Raw genomic sequence first — 16,589 nt, 5'->3', positions numbered from 1 at the left:
CAGTCGGGAGTGGTTGGGAATTATATTTTGTTCACCAGGTGGTTGGGGTTTAAAGCAGCCTCAGGGAAAAAAAAAAAAAAAAGTCAGGAGTCATCCATTAAAAAGGACCAGAGTCTTTTTATTTGCAGTTCCAGTGAATTTAGTGAAAGGCAAACCCAGCAGGTACCTGTTTTACTGGTCATAAAAGGAAATTGGGCAGCAGTTATTCAAAAGGAGTTAGAGTTGTTTAAATCTAAAATTTAGGGATACGTGTATGTTTTAAAAGAAAATTTACAAGACTTGGAGATTTGGGTTGAACTGTTTTTGATGAAAATGACATGGAAAATATTTTCTTTTCTTATTTTAAAACTTCTCCTTGGCTGTTTGTTTCCTAAATTTAGCAGTCAAGAAGAAATAAGCAAATCTAGGTAGAAAAAAGGAACAAACTGATGCAAGTCAGGCAGGTTTTCAAAGTTTAATTGAAGTAAGGGACTGAAAATAAAAGTCTCCAAAAATGAGAAATAATTCTCCCCAGTTTATAGAGCAGAGTCGTTCTTTCAGTTTAAACAATTCCAAGATATGATTGACCTTATCGGACATGGAAGTGCTGGATTTGCCACTTCCTGAAAACACGGACTAGAGCGGAGGCTGTTGCTTAAACAGCACCAAGAAGTCTCGGCAGGAGGCTGGAGGGCTGTGGGAGGCTCCTCAGGCTGTTACTCACTAATCTCCTCAACACTTGTTCCTTACTATGGCAGCTCAAGGGCCTCTTAAGTCATGGTCCAGATGGGAACTCCCCCCAGCCCCCACCCTTCTGACCCTTCTGACCACAGCTCTGCCTCCTCGACAAGGCTACTAATACCTCACCCAGCTCTGGGCTCAAGTCCCTGGGCCAGATTGCAGAGACTAGCTTGAAAATCTTGAAATGGATGGCTTTCACCCAAACTGTGTCATTGCCACTCGTGGCTCATTTGTTGGGTTTTGTTTTTGACTTCTGTTTCTTACTTTTGGAGAGTGGTTTTCTTTTCACTGAAAAGACCAAAGGACTGACATCTCTGAAGGTTTGTTTATGAGTGAATAGCCAACTCAAACTAGTTCAAAAGAAAAAAAAAAAAGGTAGGTAGGTAGGTAGGTAGATAGATATAGAAAGATTAAAAAAAAAAACAACCAAAAACTGAATTTGGATCAGAAATAATTGGCTTCAGGGACCCCAGAGAATATCACTGGAGCTCTTTCTTTCCATGTCTTAGGTCTGATTGATTGTTCTTGGTTTCATTCTCCAGATAAGATTTCTGTGGGCAGGAAGACTCCCACCTCCCAGGCTTAGCAGTTCTGACGAAAAGAGTTCATTGTATAGAAAAGTCTCAGAGTGGATTCTGATTGTTGTTGTTGTTCAGTTGCTAAGTCATGTCCAAATCTTTGCAACCCCATGGACTTCAGCATGCCAGTCTTCCCTGTCCTTCGTTATTTTCTGGAGTTTGCTCAAACTCAAGTCCATCGAGTCAGTGATGCCATCCAACCACCTCATTCTCTGTCGCCCCTTTCTCCTCCTGCCTTCAATCTTGCCCAGCATCAGAGTCTTTTCCAATAAGTTGGCTTTTCGCATCATGTGGCCAAAGTATTGTAGTTTAAGCTTCAACGTCAGTCCTTCCAATGAGTATTCAGGATTGATTTCCTTTAGAATTGACTGGTTTGATCTTCTTGCAGTCCAAGGAACTCTCAAGAGTCTTCTCTAGCACCACAGTTCGAAAGCATTAATTCTTCGGCACTCAGCCTTAATTCTGATTGGCCCATATTTAGTCAAATGACTGTTCTGAACCAGTCCTCTGTGTCTGGGAGTGCAGTGACAAGGTCAGCTTAGCTTGGGTCTTGTGCCCATCCCATGGTGATGACTGAGGTATTGGTCGGGTGGGAGGGAAGTGATTAGCAGCCCTGTCAGAAGCATGTGAGTGAGGAGATCCCTAAAATGGGCAAAAACTACCCTGCCACTGTCTTGGTCCATTTCAGTTCCAAGTGTTGTATTAACTGAGTGTGGGGAGTGTGGTGTGGGGGCAAGAGATGCTTGCAGTCATGACAGCTCATCACTCCATCACTCACATACTCATCAGCCATTGTCTTTGAGTCCCATTGGGTACTGTTCTGGGCTTCAGGATCCAGCATGAGATGAAACAGACAATCCCTGCCCTGGTGAAGGTCTTATTTTTGTGGGAAGAAGCAGTCAACGATATAACATTGATAAGCAAAATGCACCTAGAACATCCGATGGTGCTAAGCACTATAAGGAGAAGCAGCAGGTGGAAGGATGGAAGGCAATTGTGGGGCTGGGGTTTTACTGGTGGTGTTTGGGGAAGGCTCACCAAGTAGGTGAGGTTTGAGCAGAGCTCTGCAGGGGGTGAAGGTGCAAGCTATGCAGACATCTGGGAGAAGAGCCTTCTGGAAAGAAGGCAGAATGAACAAAGGGGCAGAGGGGAAAGGTACTGGCAGACTCAGGGACGTCAGGAGGCCAGGGTGACTGGAGCAGAGCCAGAGAGGGGCAACGGTAGAAGCTGAGGCCAACAAGGGGACAGGGCATTGGCTCCCAGAGTCTCCTGGGCCACTGTGAGCTCTGAGCCTCATACTCAGGGAGGGTGAAGGCCACTGGAGGCCATGTGCTATGTCAGAGGATCCCATCAGTTCACTGTGACTTTCTCCCCAGTTGATTTTAAGTAAGATGAGAGCAGGGACACTGTCTAGGTATCCGTTCACTCATTCATTCATTTACTCACTCACTCATTCATCCTTTTATTCAGTAAACATCTGCTTAATACCAACTATGTGCCAGGTGCTGGGAGCTCATAACCTAGTGCAAAAGAAAGAGACATAAAGCAAGATGTCAGTGCCGTGTGGTATAATAATTCCACAGATAGCCGCCGTGCCCTCATCCAGAAAGGGCAGCAGTGCCAGTCCCATCCAGTGGCTCCAGCTGGGTCCAAGTCCAGCATATCAGGTCCCTGAGGCTCATTGAGATATAGCTCCTTATGGTCCCGCAGCCTAGAGCCGAAGGATGCTTTACTCCTCGCCAGCGTGCTTTCTGGGCAGTGTGGCTGAGAGAACAGGAGACCACAGCGCACTTCTCACCAGGGCCTGGTGCCCGCGCCATCGTGGGACTCCTGCCCCAGCCGAGGTAGGGTGAGTGAGGTCCCAGGGCCAGTTCTCCAGCGACCCGTGATCTAAGTTTGAGGGTGGAGGCTTCTTCACGATCCTGCATGGCCATGCCCTGTATGGGATGGGAGAGGAGAGGTGGGTGATCTAGATCCCTAGATTTCTCTTCTGGGAGCTGTCCTTTTGATTTCCATCCTCCCAGCTTTTTACACAGTGTTAACACAAACTAGACTCTCAGGGAATAACCTGTTGCTTTAACACCAGTGGGATGTGCATCAGCCACTGCCTGTGGGACCCAGGGCTGGGGTCTGCATCAGACTGTGGCGCCTGGGGGCGGGAGGGCACCAGGGGTGACCCCTGGACTTATCACCTGGGGGACCCAGAGGGTGGGACTGCCCATGTCCGCCTCAGGCAGCACAGGAAAAGCAGCTGCTCTGGGGAACTGATGAATTCATCTTGAGGCATGGAGTTAGAGGTGGTCATGGCCTGGAAGTCTCAGGATCAAAGGCCAGGGCCAGAGGGAGAGGAGAGTTCAGGAGCTGGAGGGAAATGAGCCATGGGGTGGGTGTGTGGACTGGTTAGATACCCAGTAGAGGAGCTCCGGGTGGTGACTGGGCTGAGGCCACGGAGGGGCTGGATAGAGAGTTCCCATCTTACCCATCCTCAGTCTCCGCCCCACTCGGCTGACTCAGGGCCACTGATGTTTCAGCTCCAGACCCCGTGGATGCTGGGTCAGTGGGAAAGCAGAGCTGAGACCTCTGGAGGGGGCAGGCCTGTGTTTCCTTGGCACCCTTCTTCACAAAGGTGTGTCATGGGTGAAGGGTCTAACCTTGGAGGAGGGTTGGACCATCAGAGGCAATGATCTGAGGAAGGGAGCAGTAGATGCATCTTTGAGGATGTCTAGCTCAGTTTTGAGGCCCTGAGAGGAACTTCCCTAGAGATGCTCTTCCACAACGTTCTCTGAGGCCCCAAGGAAGCTTTGAATGAGGCAAGGAAGCCAGCAGAGGACAATGTCAGAAGCAATCCTTCTTCTTTCTGGCACATAGCAGGTGCTCAGTGGAGCTTTTCTGGATAAATGGGTGGATGGATGAAGGAGTGCATGGATTCAAGCATCCATAAAATGAATGAATGATCAGGTGATCTTTGGAACTTCCAGAAGTGTGTCCCAGTGCCCGGTAGATGGGTGGCTTTTGATCAATATTTTTTTCGTGATGGGTGAGTGTGGCATGAGGGCTTGGAGGTTTCCTGAGCCCACAGAGTAGTCATAAGTCCTAAATAAATAAGCATGACATGGTTATTTCTCTCAGTTGACTTGCAGGATAATTCAGTAACATACTCTCCCCATGGGAGCTTCTGCAATTTTTTTTTTCTTATTTTAGCTCCTCCACCATCAACTGGAGGCTGATTTCCATTTCCCTGACCCCCAGGCTGAGAGGAATTCTGGGGCAGAGTTAGCACCTGTTCTTTCCCCAGGTGGGAAGGACACAAAAGAACCCTCATTCTGACTTTTGCAGTTGACAGCTTGGGTCCTTCTAGCAATTCAGGGTTCAAGCCAGAACCTTCTCCTCCTCTCTCTATTTCCCTCTCCCTCCTTCCTTCCCCCCTTCTCTCTTTCCTGAAATGGATTTTGAGTCCATGAGGACTCCACCCCATCTTCCCAGCCTCTGGCATGGCACCAAATCAGGACACCGCAGCGCGGCTACTACAGCCGTCGTCACCATCTGAAGCATGTGTGTGGCACAAGGCTGCGCCCAGTGGACCCGAGGAAATCTCCCTCACTGGCTCTGACCTCAGGGAGCTCAGGACTGGCTCCTAGGAGGTGGGAATACTACAGAGAGGCGGCCCTAAAAGAGCAGGCACTCCCTAGAGCTCTAGGTTCTCAGGGGAACATGGAGGCCCTGGGCTGCTGGTGGATATCCCCCAGCATCACCTAGCACATTGGTCTCCTCTTCACAGGCCAAGCTGCCTTCCTGGGACCATCCCTCTAGAGACTAGGCCTGTAGCAGGATTCTCATGCAGGGGTTCTATCCCTGGACAACTCTCACCCATCTTCCTGCTGCCCCTGTGGGCCCACAGCTCCTGCCTGGTGGAGTCGAGATGCACTCACAGTTGATGATATTTCCAGGCACTCTGGGGACCATCTGGCCAGCAGTATGGCTCAAATAATGAGATGTCAGGATCCATCTACCCATCCATTCATCTCAGATGTGTCCTTCCCCAGTGTCTTTCATGGGGGGACTTTGGGAGCACAGAGCAGGGTGTGGCTAAGAGGAGGGGGGCTGGGCCACGGCAATCACCATCCGTCACTCCCCAGCACTTAGCACCCAGGGCCCTGGAGGTCTGACGTGGGCCATTTCAGCAGCAAGCACGAGTCCCGGGGAAGATGCTTCACTGCCGGTGCACTGGCATCCTAGCAGCTCTGGCATCAGCCTGGGAGGGCCCACCTGTCCTCACAGGTGGTGCTCTGGGCAGAACCTTGTCCAAGCCCTGGGCGTTTCACTGATCAGGCAGTTTCTACATGCCTAGCCCCAGTGTCAGGCCCAAGTTCATACCTTGGAGACTGTCCATCTGATGGTTGCTTGGTGACCTCCAGCCTGGTTGGTGGTCCCCTCAGGTGGTCCCCTTATCTTGGGGGATCTGGTGCCCTCCAAAGTGTGACCATCTCCACATCCAGCAAAGAGCATTGGTCAAGTGTGGGCTTCCGAGTCAGAATGACCAGTTTGACTCCAGAAACCTGGGACTTACTAGCTTTGACCTTGAGCTTTTTTATTTTTATTTTTAATATTGATTTATTTACTATTTTTGGTTGTACTGGATCTCCATTGCTGCACATGGGCTTTCTCTAGTTGTGGCAGGTGGGGGCTACACTTGCTTGCAGTGCTGGGGCTTCTCATTTTAATGGCTTCTCTTGTTGTTAGCATAGGCTCTAGGCGCCCAGGCTTCAGTAGCCGCAGCACATGGATGCAGTAGTTGTGGTGCATGGGCTTAGTTGATGCATAGCCTGTGGGATCCTCCTGTACCAGGGATCAAACATGTGTCCCCTGCATTGGCAGGCAAACTCTTAACTACTGGACCTCCAGGGAAATCCAATAGGCTTTACTTCTTAAGAACAGTTTTAGGTACACAAAATTGAGTGGAAAGTACACAGAGTTCCCAGATACTCCCTGCCCCCACATGTGGGGTACTGCCTCAGTTTCCTCATCTGTACAATGGGGGGAATAATAATCTCCTGCTCAGGTACAAGTGAGGTGATGCTTGGCTCCCACTCACCACGCAGTGGCTCCCTTGTCCTCTTGCCTGTGGCCCTTCTGATGCTGACCTTTGTCTCAGGTGACAGGAACGCCTTCCAGAGGCTTTGATGAGAAGGCGTACCTGGCAGCCAAGCAGCTGAAGCCAGGAGAGGACCCCTACAGGCAGCACGCCTTCAACCAGCTGGAGAGCGACAAGCTGAGCCCTGACCGGCCCATCCGGGACACCCGCCATTACAGGTGTGGCCTCTGTTGCGCTCGTGGAGAAAGAAATGTGGAGGGGAAGGGCCGGCCCCAGCTGGCTTGTCTTTCAGTCGCGTGGGTTTAAGAAATGAGGAAAACTTTCTCTGACTCAGTCCAGCTACTGAGACATACAAACCCTTCCTATCTGTTTTCCTGGCTCCTCTTAGTGTCGTTGACCTCCTGAGGGGCTGAGAGGCCCAAGGAGGCCTCCCGGCCAGGCCACAGAGGCCCCTCAGTACCTCAGTCCAGAGTCCAAGCGAGAGTGGCCGGCCAGGAGACCAGGGGGAGGTCCGCAGGGGGTGGGGGAGCCTGGCGTCCCTGGTGCCTGGCTGGTGGTGCCCGCGGGGCCGCCAGCCCCGCCTGCCCTGTGCAAACAGTAGAGGGCTGTGCACCGCCCCCACCGGCATCCCTTTCCTTCCTCTCTGCCTGCCCCACTGCCTCCCACCCTTCCTCAGCAGCTCCCAGAAATGCTTCCCGCTCTTGCTCTTTGTTCTCCCGGCGTGCTAGGTGAGAGAGGCCCTAGACCAGGACCCCAGGGCCTGGAGGCTCCGCTGACCCCAATCTGGGCACTGAGGGGTTGGCCTGGATCCCCTCTGCCCTTCCCCCCATCCTCCCCCACTCTGAACTTTCTCAGGTGTTCACCAGGAAACTTAAAGGCAGAATTCCTCTTGGGGCCACACACATTTTAAAACTTGACTCTTCAAATCCAGGCCAGTAGTGCTTGGTGACGAAGGCCTCTCGTCTTGCCCCAGTGCCTCTGCCCCGCCTTCTCAGAAGCCTGAGATGGATCAGGGTGTGTGTGTGTGTGTGTGTGTGTGTGTGTGTGTGTGTTTGCACACGCATGTCTGTAGGGGCAGCAAAGAAGGTGTTGGCGGTGGTGGGCAGGGCCTCCCCTGGTGGAGCCTGGGGTGTGGGGTGAGTCACACTCTTCCCCTTCCAGCCGCAGCTCCTGTTGGACCCCAGACTGTCAGGCCAGGTCCTAGTGCAGCCCTCAATCCAAGGAGCCCCCTTGAGGGAAGTCTTCCAAAGACACCTAACCTATGTGAGACAGACCTACTGGCATCGCAGAGAAGACCCCACCAGCCCCACAGACATGAGACAAACCTTTTCAGAGGCTCCTGGTCACTACAAGCTATACATTCCTATCATCACAGATACAAATCCCAGAGAAATGCAGGGTGGAGATGGTTGAAGGGGGCCGGCGGGAGAAGGTCAAATCCACTGTCCAGATGGGGTATGGGCAGGTTGGCCACCTTCAGGTGGAGAATGGGTATCACTGTCCACATTCCCTCCTTCCTGGGCACCTAGGATTCAGAGATACAGAACTGGGGCCCTAGAAGTCAGTGCAGGGGGCTGACCCCTTCTTCCAGGGCTCCCCATCTCAGCAGCCCAAGCCCCCTCCAGCCCCCAAATCCACAAGCCTCTGTGAGGAGAGGCACTTGGAACGCCTGGCTTCCCGGGCAGAGGAGAACTTCTCCACCCCTCTTCCTCCCCCCACACCCCCTCTCAAGGAGAATTATTTTAAGGCCTCTCACAATTTCTCCTGTGGGGGTCCCAGGCTAGTGGAACTCCTGCCTGTCTGACCCTGTCTGCTCTGCTGGACAGGAAATGGGCCTGGGAATTTGGCCGTAAGCCGCTGTCAGTGGAATGTATGCCGTAATGAAAAAATGGTTGCAGCTGGAATAGTCAGGGAGCAATTGTAATAAAGAAGATTGCTATGAAAACCAGCTCTGCGGCTGCCTTCCCACCGGCCCCAGGAGCACGAGTAAATGCATTCACAGAAGCATTCTCAGAAATGACAGCGTTGAAGGCTGGCGGGGATGGATCGTTTTAATTCCCTTTCCAGAGGACAGGGCCCAAAATGTAGTGTCTGGAGAAGGTGGGAGCACAGAGCTGCTGGGCGAGGGAGTGGGCTGGGGGGAACCGCCTTTGGTGTCTCCTCAGAGACTTCAGTTTTCCCCCCAGGTGCCCCAAGGCCCGTGGAAAGCCTGAGGGCACCCTATCTGCTGTTACCAGCCTGGCTGTTCACGTTGGCAGCAAGAGGGAGGGATTCACGGGAGGGCTGGATGGGGGCAATTCCTCCCCAGATCCCACCAGATGTCAGGAGACGAGAAGGAAGAAGCTACAGAGTCAAAAGAAAGGCCATTTTCCCTCTTCTCCCCTCTGCCATTTTTTCTGTCTTGGCTGCTGCATCGGTTGGTCCAGGCTGGTTGTCTGTGTACCTACACATGTCAGAGCCCCCCTTAGCACTTCAGTGACCGTGGGGCTCCGAGTGATCCTAGGATGTGGGTGAAGAGCCCCTGGGCCTGGGAAGTTGCCCCAGCCTGGGCTTTCCCTCCAGGGACTCCAGGCTGGGCAGCCTGAGTGGGGTGGGCGTGGGTTTGGGGGGGCAGGGCCTGCACCCAGCCTCGGGGCAGCAGACTGGTCAGAGAGACGCCGCAAGCCTGCCCCAAGATGTCCCACAGCTGCCCTCTGCGCTCTCTGCTCTCTTCTCAGTTGTCCATCCATGTCCTACTCCTCCGACCTGCCGGCCACCAGCGTCATCATCACCTTCCACAACGAAGCCCGCTCCACTCTCCTGCGCACAGTGAAGAGGTCAGCCCCACCTCATCCCTCATCTCACTGGGGCTGCTGCCCCAGGCCTCGGGGATCTGCTGGGCCCTGGCAAGGGAGGACCCTGAGACTGGGCATTGTGGCCAGACAGCATGAAGACCAGTGGGCACTGGGAGGGGGGGTTTTGCCCTTTGGAGAAGCTGGGGTTAGTGAATCAGGGTCAGGACCCAAGAAGTCCAAATGTTAGTGAGATGCATGAACACAAGGTCAGGTCCCCAGGACACGGGCAGAAACACAGGGGCCAGGAGCCGATGGAGGCAAGGGTGGGAGTGAGGCCTCAGGCGGATGGGTGCCGGCCCAGTGGGCACCTGAGAGCAATTCAGAGAGAGATGCCCCTCTGTCCTCCTCAGGTTGGCCCTGTGGTCAAGTTTGACTTCTTATTCACCTTGTTTCTTTAATGAACATAGATAAGAACAGGATGCGGAATGGAGTACCCCGTGGTAGTCTAAGGATTAAAGAAGCTTGGGCTTTCTTCACGGGGAGTGAAGGAAGAGGAGGGATGTCTGGAGGGAAAAGCTAGGGTGGGGGTGCTTTCTGAGAGCACCCATCCTGACCTATCAGGTCAGAAGGAGCCTCTCCAGCTTTCCAAGCAGGCAACATCCGGGCCCTCTGGCCTTGTTGCCACTGTTAAGCCCAGGCAGCCAGAGCAGCTATGGGTCCTGCTTCAACTAAACTAGGCCAGTCCTCACCCACCACCTGGGGTGAATCTCAAGTGCCCGAGGGTCCAGGCAGCAGCGTCAGTGGGTGCTTGGAGGAGCCTGAGGAACATCCTACCCCGCAGTCACTGACCAGGGCAAGAAGGGTTTGCTAGCAGCTGCCCATGGCCAGTGTGCTGGTCCCCGAGGTGGGGGTAAGGGAGTCTTAGAAGGTGGCCCCTAAACCTGGGCTCATCTGTCTTGGTCCCTATTCCAGTGTCCTGAACCGAACTCCTGCCAGCCTGATCCAGGAGATCATTCTAGTGGATGACTTCAGTTCAGATCGTAAGTGTCCTTCTTCTTTTTTTGCACCGCCTCACACCCCATTGCTCCAGAATGCCGAGGGAGGCACCCTTGAAATAGTCCTGGCCACCGCAGGCTGACCTCTGCTCCTCACCAGGATCTTCAGTCTTTACTAAGAGCCCTTCCTGGCTCTGCTCTCCTTGGTGCCAGAAGAGTGGTGTTGCTTTGATGGGACACCAGTGAGATGACATTTTAAAAGATTAAACATCCACAGCATCCTTCATTATCACAACTGCTGTGTGCAGAATATTGTCCCCACAAAATGGGCTTCCCAGGTAGTGCTGGTGGTAAAGAACCCACCTGCCAATGCAGGAGACGCGAGAGAAGTGGATTTGATCCCTGGGTTGGGAAGATCCCTGGAGGAGAGCATGGCAAATCATTCCAGTATTCTTGCCTGGAGAATCCCACGGACAAAGGAGCCTGGGGGACTTCAGTTGAGGTCCCAAAGAGTTGCAAAGAGCCTGACAGGAGTGAAGCAACTTAACACACAATCTCGCTCAGAGGGTGTTGGACTGGAGAGGTTGTTGGTACTCTGTGGCACCCCCTGGGCGTTATGCCACGAGTACAGACATTCCTCAGTCTGTCCTGGGAGTAGGGGATGGGGAGATGACCTGTCCCCCAGTGGAGATGACCACACCTCACCTTCCCCAGCCCTTTCCCTGGGCCTGGTCAAACTACATGTGGTCTGATGTCCATATTTGAACAGTCTTGCTTCCTTCTCTCCACCCTCAGCCGAAGACTGTCTGCTGCTAACCAGGATCCCCAAGGTCAAGTGCCTACGCAATGACCGGCGGGAAGGTACGTCCTTGGATCCTGGGTGCTACTGTAGACCCATTTTGGTCTAGACTTCTGCTCCCTTTTGATGCCATGTTATACCAACCAAATGTAGTCTGGCTGCATTCCTAGTGGCAAGACCAAGGCCTGGGGAAAGACCCTTCTGCTGTCTCGGAGCAGCTCTTATCACAACATGACTGTAGGCAAGTAGCTCTACTTCTGGCTGCCTTAGTTGTCTTTTCTGAGAAATGGGACTAATAATATACTCTTTCTGCCCTGCACAGTTATTGTAAGGATTAAATGCTTTGAGAAAAGCACAGGGCAATATAAAACAGATATACTTGGAGCATCAACTATGGCATAGGATTGTGTATGACACTCCAGGGAACACAAAAGAAGTATGCGTGTGGTCCCTGCCCTCGGAGAGCTTATTATGGACCCAAGGCTGGTGTGATTATGTGGGAGTAGGGAGCTGAAGGAGAAGGGAGTGATCTGGGAGGGAGCCTGGATTGGGTGAGGGGGTTGAGAGACAGATGAATGGGGTGCAAGAGAGAGCATTCTAGGCCCAGAGACTCTGAGCAAAGGCATCGGTCAGGACATGTAGTACTAACAGCCTCTTCCTGCCTTTCCTACTTCTCATCTCTGCTCACATTCTCACACTCAGTTCTCATAACAGCCCTTCATCCTGTTTTGCAGATAAAGAAACTAGGGTTTAAGAAGGTTCAGTAATTTGCCTGGAGTGATTGAACCAAGGAGCCAGGATTCCACCCCCAGCCAGGGGACCCACACTCAGAGCCCAGCCTCTTAACCTTGCTTTTCTTAGTCTCCCTTCTCGGGAGAATCAGACCTGGTCAGCCAGGGAATAAGTGGGGTGGGGACAGATAATGGAGGGCCTTGAAGCCAGAGAAAGGCATTTAGATTTGATAAAGCAGAGAGTGCTGACTCCAGCCTGTCTTTGTCTGGAAGACTCTTTGCAAGCCATAGAGCATAGTGCAGCCAGAGGGGAGCACCCTGAGATTCCTCCACGTTGAAGGGGAAAGGGTTTTGGTTTCTAGGTCTCCTTAGGTACCAAACCACACTTCACTGCCACTTCTGTTCACTAAACTCTTGACTGTTCATCAATGTCCCCAGAGCCCAGTGTCTGGCCTCCACACCGGGGGGCATTCAGAGAACAGCCTTGGAGTATTGATGGTTGATGGATGGGCGGATAAGAGAAAGGAAGAGAGAGGAAAGAAATCAGCAAATATGAAGAGAAGTTAAATCACAGTAACTCAGAGGAAACCTGAGCCCGAAGGGGCAGAGAGTCCTGAGCCTTTGAGGGGACGGGGATGGCTGAGCAAACTGGCTGAGTCCCAGCACCACCCTGTCCCTCCCACTTCAGGGCTGATCCGCTCCCGAGTCCGTGGGGCAGACGTGGCGGCAGCTGCCGTCCTCACCTTCCTGGACAGCCACTGCGAAGTGAACACGGAGTGGCTGCAGCCCATGCTGCAGCGAGTGAAGGAGGTGAGTCTCTCTGTCCCTGGGGGAGCTCTGTCCCTCGGGACATGCCCACCATGTTCTTGGCATTGTGGGTGGGGAGGGTGTGAACTGTCTCTGAGAGCTGGACAGGCAGAGTTAGAAACTAAGTGATCTGCTCCCTCCTGAGTGACTTCATTTGTGGGTGAGCCATGGAGCTCCTTCTGCGAATGAGTGTTGTTGTTTTCTTCCCGGGGGAGTGATGAGGAGTGGAGGGTGGTGGGTCGGACTGGTAAGCCTGCAAAGGAAGGAGGAGAGGACGTTGTTCTCAAGCAGAGGGCCTTCCCATGTGCCTGCTGCTCTTTAGAATGGGGAGGATTTGGACACATGGAACCAAGGATGAAGTGATTACAAGTCAACCATAAAAGACAGAGAACCCAATTTAAAAATGGGCAAAGTATTTGAATGGATGTTTCTTCAAGGAATGTAGACAAATGGTCAACGGGCACATGAAAAGATGCTCAAAATTAAGTCATTAGGGAAATGCAAGTCAAAACCACCATGAGATACTACTTGATACCCCCTAGGAAGGCTCATCAAAAGATGGACAGTACAACTGCTGGTGAGGATTTGGATAGATAGGAGCCTTTGTGCATTGCTGGTGGGAATGTCAAATGGCAGCCACTTTGGAAAACAGACTGACCGTTCCTCAAAAGTTTAAACATAGAGTTACCATATGACCCAGCAATTCCTCTCTTAGATATATACTCAAGAGAAATGAAAACATACCCCATACACAAACTTGTATACAAGTGTTCAGAGCAGTGTTATTCCAAATTGGCAAAACATGAAACAAACTAATGTCTATCGACTCATGAATAGGTAAACAGAATGTGATATAGCCGTACAATGGAATACTGCTCAGCCATAAAAAAGGAATAAAGTACTGATACATGTTATAGTATGGGTGAACTTTGACAACTATGCTCAGTGAAAGAAGCCAGTCACAAAAGGCTGTAAATTATATGATTGCATTTATATGAGATGTCCAGAGTAAATAAATCTGAGGAAATACCAAGTGGATTAGTAGTTGTCAGGAGCTGGAGGGAGTGGGGGATGGGGGGTGACTGCTAGTGGGTACAGGGTTTCTTACTGGGGTGATTAAAGTATTCTGGATTTAGATAGTGGTGATGGTGACACGACCCTGTGAATACACTGCAAACCACAGAACTGTACACTTTAAAATGGTGAATTTGATAGTATATCAATTATATCTAATAAAATTATTATATAATGTGAATTATATCTCAATACAAAAACAAGTCTATAAAAAGGATAAAGTGAGGCCCCCACAGAACACTGTGAGACCATGGATGGTCTCCTCTGATCTGCCACGTCCCACATTTTTGTCATCCTAAGATGGGGTGTGAACTGAGGGGCAGTGGTAGATTCAAAGTTGCAGACAAGAGCAGTTTGAGGGTCAGTGCAGACAGAGAAGAAAGAAGAGGCTCTATTCCTTGTCCCTCCATGGAGGAAGAAAAGAAGAGAGCAGACATCCTGCTGATGAAGGGCGATTAAGTTTTGCACGTGGTATATGATAAAATCCACCACCACCACTACTCTCCACATCCCCCACCTCAGGAAAAAACCCTTTGGTAAAATTGGCATTACCCACCAATATTTTGGAGGTGGATTTGTGTCTAGGAGGTAATGAAGGGAGTGTGAGTCTGACCTTGAAGTGGAGGTGGCATGACAGGAGTGCCACCCAGGTGCCCCAGGGACTGCAACAGGGTCACTACCCTCAAGCCGCTGGTGGTCCAGTTGGGAAGACTCAACCCAACATGTACAAAGGTGGACGACAATTAGTAAAACAACAGTTCAAACCAGCAACAGAAAAGCCACCTCAGGCAACATCTGATTCGTTGTCCCAGGAATTGTCTGGACTGTAATTGCAAGAGCAGCTTAAAAAGAGAAAGAAATCCTCCGCCTGCAGCAACCAGGGAGGGCTTCACTGAGGAGGTGAGACTCCCAGCAGAGCTCAACATGGTGTTAGAGGAAGAGGCTGGGAGAGCATTTATGCCCATGAGACCCAAGTGGGACCTTCTGTGAGCCTGGTATGATGATGCAGGACAGCTCCTGGACATGTCCTTCAGGAGGTGCTGAGTACCTCATGCCTCGAGAGAACTTCACCAAACAGGCAGTTGGGGCTTTTTTCACAGAGTCCCTGACCTCACACCACCTCATGTGTCCTCCCCTAGGACCACACCCGCGTGGTGAGCCCCATCATTGATGTCATCAGTCTAGATAATTTCGCTTACCTTGCTGCATCTGCTGACCTTCGTGGAGGTAGGTCCAGAGCATCTCCAGGAAACAAGACAGCATCTCCCTGCCCTTTACCTCCAGAAAACGAAAGGAGATTGTGTAGAGCTGTGGAGTTGGGGATGAAGGACCAGAGCTGGCAGCTGGAGGCTCCTGGCATGATGAGGGCAGAGTCAAGCTAGTCTCCAATCTTTCCCTGCCCCCAAACTTTGACACATCCTTCTCAAATACAGCTAGCCCAGGGAGGATGGGCACGAGTCTTGGCAGAAGAACATGATATGACAACTATCTTGGGAGTGGGGAAGGGGGAACCCTCAACTTTGCATGGATTACTGACTTGTACACCCCAAAATGGTATAGACCTGGCTGAATACAGTAGCTATTAACCACATTTAGCTATTGAGCTCTTGAAGTGTGACTCCATTTTCAGTGTGAATCGAGATGTGCAGTAAGATAAAATACACACCAGGTTTTGAAGACTTAGTTTGAAAGAATGTAAAAAATCTCATTAGTAATTTTTTGTATTCATTATGAATATAATCATCAGTTTGAAATGATAGTATTTTGGATGATCTTGCATTAAAAATACATTATTCAAATTAATTTCATATGTCCTTACTTTTAGATATGGCTACTAGAAAAATTTAAATTGCATATGTGGCTTGCATCTCCAGCTTGCAAAGTATTTCTCTTGGACAGCTCTGATCTAGGCCTTAGAGCCATGCTGTACAATACAGTAGACTGTAGCCACTTTGGGCTATGTACATTTAAGTTAATTAAAATTAAGTAAAATTAAAAACTCAGTTCCTAAGTTGCCCCAGCAGCACTTCCAGTGCTCAATAACCACATGTGACTTGCGTCCACCATGTTGGACAGGGCAGATGTAGGATACTTCCATCAACGCAGCAAGTTCTACTGGGCAAGCGGCTCCAGAGAATCTGTGGCCAGGAGCTAATAAGCAGAGTGGATTTCCTCTCTGGGGCTCAGATTTCCAATAAATGGACACAGTCATTAGTTAGATGTTGAGGATGAATGGGAGGGAGCCAGGCATTTCTCCTTTGGGAAATCACCTCAGAACCTTGGCACTTGCTCTTCTCCCACCTAGAATTCCCTTTTCCCATCAGTCTGCATGGATCAGTCCTTCATTCAGGTTTCTACTCAAATGTCACCTCATCAGAGAGTCTTTCCTGGCTGCCCTTATTAGAATAGCATGGACATGTTTCCTGTCTTTTCTTTCTTTCTTTTGTTTTTTTTAGCACTTTCACCCCCAACTGACATATTATCCATTTATTGATTTATCTTTGTAAGTCTTTGTCTTACCCAGTAGATTGAAACTCCATGAGGACAGGGATCTGTCACATTCTGAATGAAGGAATGACTACACCAATCAGCCAGGGCCCCCTGCAAGCTGGGTTCTGATCAAGAGAGACTCTCAGGGGGCAGAATGAGGGGACAGGAGCCCTAAGCCCCATCCTCACCCCACTCTGACCCCTAGGATTCGACTGGAGCCTGCATTTCAAGTGGGAGCAGATACCCCTGGAGCAGAAGATTGCGCGGACAGACCCCACCAAGCCCATAAGGTCAGAGCTGCTGTGGGTTCTGGGAAGACGCCTCCCTTCCCTGAGTCAGAGGCTTTGGAGGCCGCTGGGGGCCGGTTCAGTCAGCAGGGCTCCTAGAGGTGCACGATCTAAGGGCTGACTCTGTTCTGAGCCCTGGGGAGAGAGAGATCATAGACCAAAGGACAGGCCAGACATCCAGCCTCAGTAACTCTGCAAGTGGGTGATCGTAGGGTAAATGGCCTGAGCCCTGAGGCCATCTA

The 16,589-nt window shown here is 51.1% G+C and overlaps 1 protein-coding gene across 2 annotated transcripts in view; it reads left to right on the top strand.

Moving 5' to 3' along the window:
- GALNT16 (polypeptide N-acetylgalactosaminyltransferase 16) overlaps positions 1-16,589 on the top strand; it is a 97,595-nt gene that overhangs the window by 61,456 nt on the left and 19,550 nt on the right. For both annotated transcript variants that reach the window (XM_061156797.1, XM_061156798.1), the window contains exons 3-9: positions 6,451-6,608; positions 9,108-9,206; positions 10,137-10,204; positions 10,955-11,020; positions 12,378-12,499; positions 14,710-14,797; positions 16,266-16,350. In XM_061156797.1, the coding sequence (XP_061012780.1) occupies positions 6,451-6,608; positions 9,108-9,206; positions 10,137-10,204; positions 10,955-11,020; positions 12,378-12,499; positions 14,710-14,797; positions 16,266-16,350 (686 nt within the window). The remainder of the gene's footprint in view (positions 1-6,450; positions 6,609-9,107; positions 9,207-10,136; positions 10,205-10,954; positions 11,021-12,377; positions 12,500-14,709; positions 14,798-16,265; positions 16,351-16,589) is intronic.

The sequence above is a fragment of the Dama dama genome, chromosome 12, assembly GCF_033118175.1.
Source record: "Dama dama isolate Ldn47 chromosome 12, ASM3311817v1, whole genome shotgun sequence".
Lineage (NCBI taxonomy): Eukaryota > Metazoa > Chordata > Mammalia > Artiodactyla > Cervidae > Dama > Dama dama.
Note: the sequence above shows the minus strand (reverse complement) of the source record. Positions and strands in the feature narration are given on the sequence as shown.